Source organism: Sinocyclocheilus anshuiensis, unplaced genomic scaffold (genome assembly GCF_001515605.1).
Source record: "Sinocyclocheilus anshuiensis isolate Anshui unplaced genomic scaffold, SAMN03320099.WGS_v1.1 scaffold842, whole genome shotgun sequence".
In the NCBI taxonomy this organism is placed as follows: Eukaryota; Metazoa; Chordata; class Actinopteri; order Cypriniformes; family Cyprinidae; genus Sinocyclocheilus; species Sinocyclocheilus anshuiensis.
Window position 1 is genome coordinate 162583 of NW_015536509.1, and position 8686 is coordinate 171268.

The 8686-nt window shown below is 37.5% G+C and overlaps 1 protein-coding gene across 1 annotated transcript; it reads right to left on the reverse strand.

The window, feature by feature from the left end:
- Positions 1 to 1028: 1028 nt before the first annotated feature.
- On the reverse strand, positions 1029 to 4458 carry LOC107691428 (cholesterol 7-alpha-monooxygenase-like). The gene is made up of 6 exons (XM_016490023.1): positions 4258 to 4458; positions 3317 to 3557; positions 2616 to 3220; positions 2048 to 2178; positions 1777 to 1955; positions 1029 to 1646 (listed from the first exon to the last, which is right to left on the reverse strand). The coding sequence occupies exons 1-6, from the start codon at positions 4338 to 4340 to the stop codon at positions 1347 to 1349; spliced, it is 1539 nt and encodes a 512-aa protein (XP_016345509.1). The 5' UTR covers positions 4341 to 4458; the 3' UTR covers positions 1029 to 1346.
- Positions 4459 to 8686: the final 4228 nt, after the last annotated feature.

Sequence of the window (8686 nt, forward strand, 5' to 3'; positions counted from 1 at the left end):
CGTTTTTTTTTTTTTTTTTTTTTTGTACACATCGAATTTTGGTCTCTTTATTTTCCAGCGTATTCCTATGAACTTTTAAGATGTTTGAACTTTTTGCACCCTCCAAACGTATGAAAACGCGACCCAAATTCATCTTTTACGCATTCTTCTTCTTATGATGATGTTTAATGGCGGTTGGCAAACCAGCTTTTGGTGCATATTCCGCCACCTACTGGGATGGAGTGTGAGGCGATCTGAATATGTGACCCAAATGTTAATTTGGAATCCATCCATACTCCCAGATACCTTATTAGTGATACTTGCTCTGATGTTTGTTTATACAACTTTAATTTAGCTTCAGGAGTTTTCTTCTTCTTTGAAAAACATATTACCTGGTTTTTTTCAACTGAAAGACGAAAACCCCATTGATTAGCCCAATTTTCAACAACGTCTATAGCCTCCTGCATTTTTTGCCCTACATACTGCAGGTTCTTCCCTTTTTTCCACAAAGCTCCGTCATCCGCATATAGTGCTTTTCCTATTCCTAATTCAATTTCCCCAAAAATATCATTTATCATTATATTAAAAAGTATGGGGCTACAAACACTTCCTTGAGGGGTTCCATTGTCTATTTGATAAATATCAGAGTATTCAGTACCTACTCTCACTTGTATTGTTCGTTCTTGCAAGAAATCCATAATCCAGTTATATAACCTCCCCTTGATGCCGATTCGATCTAATTTAATTAACAGCCCTTCCTTCCACACCATGTCATACGCCTTCTCAATGTCAAAAAAAACTCCTGTTTTTTACGCATTCAGTTTTTGGTTTCCCAAATATGGACTGCGCTGTGAACGCCCAAAAGCGGAAAACTTCTCAAAAGCCCTCTGATTGGCTAAACCAAGTATGTGACCGCAAATCTGACTTTTCCTCTATTGTTTACAGAGGCTGTTACAGAGTTCCGCGTGATAGCAACTTCATCAGGACAATTATTACAATGATATTTTTAACATTTTCTGCATTTAATTCCATAGCCTATAAAATTGCTTACATCACCTTTTTGGTTTAAAAATTAATTGTATACATTCAAAGTAAAATTCACTTACAAATAAAAAGCACATATCATTTTACAAGAATTGAAAAGAATACTATGAATAAAACATCGCATAAGTGCAATAAATGTTACTGATTTTTTAAAAAAGGAGAGCTCTGAAGTTTTTTTCAAACTTTGTAAAATCCCTCTCAAATGAACCTGAACAGAAAGAAAACACAATTGAGACCTATACACATTTGTCTGCTTGGACATGATGCAAAATGTACATTATTTACAGTTTAAGTCGACAGTCCATAAATAAGTGTGAGATTTTCTAGTGAGATTTGAGTCTGTATCGAAAGTCAACATCATAGGTGGGCTGCAAAACACCCAGTCCGGCCCGAGACTGGTCCAACAGCGGTTCTTTCACATCAGGGTCTAAAAGCTCCATTTCAAAGTACGCTAACAACAGAGACAGGAACTGCTTGATCTCATGCACAGCAAAGAAGCGGCCAGGACACTTGGTCACCCCAGAGCCAAAGGGCATGTAGTAATAACGAAGTTTGCGTCCGTTTCGGTAAAAGCAGTTTTTTTCCTGTCCATTCTCGTCAATGTATCTGTCATACTTATATGTCTGTTTGTGGCAAGATGCAAAAACATTAATGAAGAGATTAATTCTTACATAATTTACAAGTTTATTCTGATTTTTTCAGGTGAAAGCTGCAATTTGTCTATTAAACACCAGAAAAGAACATAATACTCACCAGAGGATCTACATAGATCTCAGGATCAAAGTGAATCATCGGGGGGTACAGGGCTATTACATCATCTTTGCGGATGTGGTAAGACTCGTTGTTGTCCAGGTGAAGAAGGAAATCGCTCTTAGCCATTCTCACATTCAGGGACGCACTGGACAGCCTCATAGCCTCTTTAATGATACTGTCTGTAATTACAGAGAAGCTTTAGTCCACATGACATTTTGGTATGCTAATAATATTGAGTACATAAATGTTTAAATATTTTCAGTGTTCCCACCTAGAATTGGCATGTTGTCCAACTGTTCCCTTGTTAGTACAAGTCGAGAATTCACGGGATCGACTTTCTGATAAGAACTTTCAAATGTTCGCCTCACTTCCTCGCTAGCAGCTTTCATGGCCGCAGGGCACCTGCAAACAAGCAGACGTTGTGTCATCAACTTAACAGGTACATTGAATTTTTTTTTTATTTTTTGTGGTTATAAATACAGATTACTAGAAAATACAATTTCAGTCTTTCTACTTTTCATTCAGTGTATTACTTGCCGTTTCTTTGTAATTCATTTAGAAATTTACGAGCGAAATTTGTTTCTACACCATTTTTTTCAGTGTTCTCTGATGCATCAGAGGAAAACTATAGTTTCATGTCAGTTAAAAACATTCTACAATAGTGCAGATCAATTTCATGGTTTAATGCTTCCAAATGCAGGTACAGTATGGTCTTTTCCAAGAACACTCTGAAGTAATGCTTATCTCCAACACTACAATTAACGTATTTATCTGTGCTGCTTGATAACCCTTGGGAGTGACTACAGTGCAGTTTTACACTTGCTGAGTATGAGTTGTACCTGATCATATAGAACAGGGTCCAGAAGGTTGCAGGCAAAGTGTTGGCTTGTGAAGCCCACAGCATGGCCACATGGGTCCTGGCTTTGCTCAGCTCATTGAAGGTAGATAATGTGTCATTCAAGAGCATGCGCAAACATATGAGGTCAGACACATTGGCACGCTTGCTGAGGTTCTCGTGGAGCATGGACTTGGCCAAATTCTCGCGAGCGCTGTAGGCACTCTTGAAAACGTGAATCGGGAGACCAGCGATCAGAGCAGGAAAGATCTTATCAAACTCTTTAAAGTTCTCCAGTGCATTGAGCACCAGAGCTTTTTGGGCCTGTTGACGTGCAATGCTCTGGTCTCCATCCAATTCCTTTCCAAAGAGGGTCAGGTAGCCTGCTTCAAACATGATCTTGTAGCAGAAGGCAAAAATACCATCACTCTGCCATTCGGAAGGTTTGGCCTTCAGCACACCTGACTGCAGCATGGTGCTCTGTAGGTTTTCCATCATGGTCTCAATGAGAGGAGACAAGGCCTCCCCTTGCAGGGTCTTCAGGAAGGTCTGATGCAGGTTCTCGGTGGTGTAACCGTGACTGGGATCCATGCTCTCGTGACCAAATGCCTGCAAGAACACATGCACATCATCACATGCCAGTTTAAGTAGTTCATTTTGTTGTTAGATTGTTGTTAGCAATAATCAAGAAGTTATTTCATTTACCTTTGCAGAGGCATCAAAGTGAAATTTCTTCCAGTCCAGATGCCTTCCTTGGCGGATGACGGCATGGTAGGAGAATGGATCACAAAGGAAATGGACATACTGCCCAGCGATCTTGCATGTAAAAATGTGACCATGTTTCTTCTGTCTGCTCCGAAGAAACTCCAAAGGATTGGCCCCAAACTGAAGAGCACAACCAAGGTAAGGGATCCAACCATTTTCTACTGGAGGCTCCCCAGGCCGTCTGAAACAATCACAGCTCCAAAGAGTTAAAAAACAGCTTATAAAATCAGGGTTTAAGAACAAGAAACAAGGTTTTATTAGCTTGCTATAGATCAGAGTCTATCCTCGAAAAAACAACAATCTCAAGCAATTTCTTAACTTTTCTTTAGTAAGGCACAGGGATGTTTGAAGAGTGGCCATTGTGAGATTCTATAACACCCTGTGGCCTTCTGTACCCCATTGTATGCATCAGCTTACATCACCATCACAAGACATGATTTATATAGCTGTTTTTTCCTCATTCCATTTCCTTGCTTGTTCTGAGTTAACAGTTTCACTTCCTCTGTTACCTATATATAACAAAGCCCCTCACAATAAAGATTTGAACCTTGAGTGAACTACACTTCTTGTGTCTGAGTCATTCTTGGTCCCTGGTACCAGCTTCTGTGCTCCACCGCTCAACTCGATCTGATCTTCTCAAACAATTTATTCTAACACATACAAAGCAAAAATATGTTTGCAAAACTAACTAAAAGAAAAAATATAATAATTTAAGAAGAAATGACATGTTTAATTTAAAGAAGTTCCCTGCAATCTTGTTATTTAGCATTAGAGATTGTAACATTACATAACATCAGTTGTCAAACAGATGTGAATCCCACCATCCCTGAGATGTTCCCAAGCTTAGTGAAGCTTTTAGTCACAAATATGTGGATATTTACCTTCTGCGTATTCCTGTAATAAGCCAAAGACAACAACAGAGCCCAACAACTATGGTCCAAATGAGGGCGATGCTTAGGATCATGACTGTTGGGGAGACAAAAACTGGTGGAACTAGAGCGTGGCTGTAATCCTCGAAGATGCACTCATGTGTTCTTAGCACTGTTTTTATATGATTCACCACATGTTGCAAGCCACAGCCCTTTACGTAACTCCACAGCTAATGACTGCCCCCACACTTTTTTTCTGAAAACGTGTCATATGCCTTTAAGAAGAAAAAAAAAACCTGGATAGGTGTATGTGTGTATGTGTGTGTGTTTGTCCTTGAACCATGGACACCTCCACCTGACGGCCAGTAGACTGTACTTTGATAGTATTGCAAAGTTGGGAAACAGCTTCAAGGTCTGATATGTGTGATTTTTTTGGGGGGGGGGGTTGGAACTCTCTGAAACTCATTGAAAAGATTTAAGTATGTTTATTTATTAAAAAAGAAATGACCTAACCTTTATCTGTAGATTTTTTTGCTGAAGTCATGCTATGTTAGGCAAATTAATTTCCATGGATGTATTTGCGTAATATGGAAACTCACATTTCACCACCATTGGTCTTTCAGATTTCACAAAATAAAACTGTATTGGCTTTAACAATGAATGCACACCTTCACTTCTGGATAAATGCTCGGCCCAAAACCTGAAAGCATCAGTGCGTTCAGTCAGTTCAAACCCACTGACATGAGCTACACTGACAACTGACATGAGCTAGTAAGTAAAATTTTAGTAAAATATTTAAAAATAAATAAAGACATAAATACAGTGCATAGTTTAACATCATTACACACAGCATACAAATAATGAGCATAGACATGATTTTAGGAATGGATAATTACTAACATTGTTTTGTTACTTTTGGGCATTTAATCAATTACACTTGCATGCATTTAAAATTAATTAAACATTCTTCTCAGATTCTATAGGCAATTGAATGGATCGATAATCAGCTGAGTTAACTCCTTTGATAAGGTACAGATGAAGGCCATGTTCATCGACTTTAATAATTAACACTGTAATGGCCAAGCATTCATTTGACCTTGAAACTACAGATAAAACAAACAATCTGCAGCAATCAAACCATTCTATACTGTATCCTCAAAAGCCTCTTTCCACCTAGTTTATTCACTTCACAAACAGTTACAAAATGTTTGAAAAGTGAAATGTAGCATTATATGGACATACCAATAAAAAGTGTGAGGGGATTCACATATAGCATAAAGGTATTCATTCAGTTTTATGGCTGCTGTAACGTTTCATTGAAAAAATCATTTTAACTCAAAACAACTTTTTTTTTTTAAACAGTTGCTGTTGCTCCAAATCTGAAGACTTGGAAATACCATATTTGATTAAGTTTGTGTTGCTGAAATAGTAAAAGTACACTGAGTTTAGCTAACTTTAAAGGATAAATACATTGCAAAAAAACAAACAAAATAAAGGCAACATGCTGAATAAATTAAAATTAAGCTTATATAATCATATATGTTAAGTAATTCATCTAAAACAAATGAGTATTATAAAAGTAATAACACTGAATAACAAAAAATAAACCAATTTTTCAAAGAACACACACACACACACACACACACGCACACGCACACGCACAAAAGAACAGTTTGCCCAAAAATGAAAATTCTGTCATAATTTAATCACTCTTGTGACTTACTTTCCTCTGTGGAACACAAAAGAACATTTTAAATAATGATTTTTCCCCCCCCATTACAGTAAACATCCATAAGCAACTTAAAGGCTACATGACATTTCTCACTGCCGAGGTAATAACGGCACTGTTGTTGGAGCAGATGAACTTACATTTTCGCTATTATTAGAGATGCTGCTGCTGAGCACTGTTGAGAGACACACAGACTCAGATAATTCACACATGCTTAATTGCTCTCTCTCTCTCTTTCTCTAATAACTTAATAACTGCATTAGTCTACTATCAACGGCTCAAGCCTCTGTTACTAGGTCTAAAATGACATTTTGGAATTAGGAACGGAGGTGTGGGATGAGATGCTAAGAAATTAATCCTATACACACAAGAGCGTTTTAAGGACAAAAACCTGACGAATATCTTAAAATACAACATCTGAATAATGTGGTAACCTTGAGGTGTGGTAACCGTAGTGTAAGCGGAATAATTGACGATGGGCTATTGAATTATTAGAAAATAATGCACACCCGAATAATGCACTCCTGCGTCTTTCATATATAAGGGGAAAAAAACAGTTTTGTTATATTGGTCATGTTGAAAACGGCTCTCAGGTCACTCATACACTTAAACTAGAGCACGAACTATATGAACTTAACATAAAAAAGTGACCAGTCCTTTTACAGCCCCTTTTGACAGCCTTGTTTTAGTCCTGTTGACCTATATAAATGAATTATCAAGGTGTCTGATGCATGTACTGCTGTTTTCCTTATTCTAATATGACTCTGTGACAGTTTTCTACACTCAACTACTGTCGTATCATCACTGATGAGTTTTGTCCTGAACTCACTTGGTTTTATGATATAGGAGTCTCTGAATGACTTCCTTTTCAGTGTAATTAGTTTGCAGACTCTCCTCAATCTGTCCACACAGTTTGCTGACTGTCATCCACCTGTCCTTGTTGTATTTTCAAATACCCTGCCTTTCAAGAAAGCCAAGTCCCTCAGGAGAACACAAAGTCTGCTTTAGCACTCAATGAGCCCTCCATGCTAAATGGATGAGATGTGTCAGTGTGTGCTGTTGTTGGAGCCGATTTGCCTAATTTGGGAACAGTGTGTCATTTTATCTGCTCCTAGCAGAACAATCTTGAAGATAAACAAGAAAAAGAAAGTCTGTCAGGTAACTTTGAATGTTGGTTTGACAGAACCTTGTAAGAAAATTAGTTTCAAGTGTGAAGGTTATTTAGACTGGGTGTACTTCTAATTCTTCGGAAGTTTGCAAAGAGAGTTGAAGTTTGAAGGTTATAAGCATTGTTTATTGTGAATATCTGGGCCATATGAAGACATAAACAAAGTTTGATGGCATTTAGACTTTGCTAGGAGGTTGGTAAGGTGATCTGAGTGGTTGCAAGTTTAGGTGTTTGGATTGAGAGATTGTTTGAAAGCTCTAGGAAATATTAGTCCAATTTGATCAATAAGTCACTAACACTAAGCTGAGCAGTCTGTAGTTCTGTGCTAACTTTGGTGGATGCAAAAAGCTCTATGAGTGATCTATGCATCATGTACATCGATTCCATGTTAATCAAGTTCATGTCATTTGAACAACATGGACTGAAGTAATTTTTTAAGCAACCCAATCAAGTAGTGATTTTGAGCTGAATCAGAGAGTTGAAGTTTGAAGGTTATAAGCATTGTTTATTGTGAATATCTGGGCCATATGAAGACATAAACAAAGTTTGATGGCATTTAGACTTTGCTAGGAGGTTGGTAAGGTGATCTGAGTGGTTGCAAGTTTAGGTGTTTGGATTGAGAGATTGTTTGAAAGCTCTAGGAAATATTAGTCCAATTTGATCAATAAGTCACTAACACTAAGCTGAGCAGTCTGTAGTTCTGTGCTAACTTTGGTGGATGCAAAAAGCTCTATGAGTGATCTATGCATCATGTACATCGATTCCATGTTAATCAAGTTCATGTCATTTGAACAACATGGACTGAAGTAATTTTTTAAGCAACCCAATCAACCCCAGGGTTTCCCAAAGTGGGGTTCGCGAACCCCTGGTGGTTCGTGAGGGAATTTCAGGGGGTTCGTGAGTTGGTACACGGTATGCTAACGAGTTAATACCATTAACAAATGAATAAAAAAATTATAATTAAAAGGTTTTTGCAAAGAAATGTTACAGGCTTATACAAATGTGATATAAATGTAAAATCTTAAAGGGGTCATAGGATGCCCATTTTCCACAAGTTGATATGATTCTTTAGGGTCTTTTAAATGTATAAAAATAATTCTCTTTTTGGGAAATCCTGTATAAAAAAAGGGTCCCACTTTATATTAAGTGGCCCTAATACCTGTGTACTTACATAGTAACTAGATGTGTACGTAGTCACCAACCACAATTTATATGTAAAGCCTAACTTACTGGCCGCTGCTGTGTAACATCAGAGTAATTACATGGTAAATCCATAGGAATTGTTTACTTAATATAACGTAATGTAACACTTTCTTTACCAAAAGTGCTGCTAGTCCTGTTACACGTTTGTACTTTCATTACCAAAAAGTGTTATTACCAATGTCCTGTTACACATTTGTATTTACACATACCATTCAGTGGGTTGTTACATATGAGTAGTTACACAAACATTACAGCTGTAGATACTATGTACCATTGTGTACTTACACTGTGGTTACATACTATGTACACATCTAGTTACTATGTAAGTACACAGGTATTAG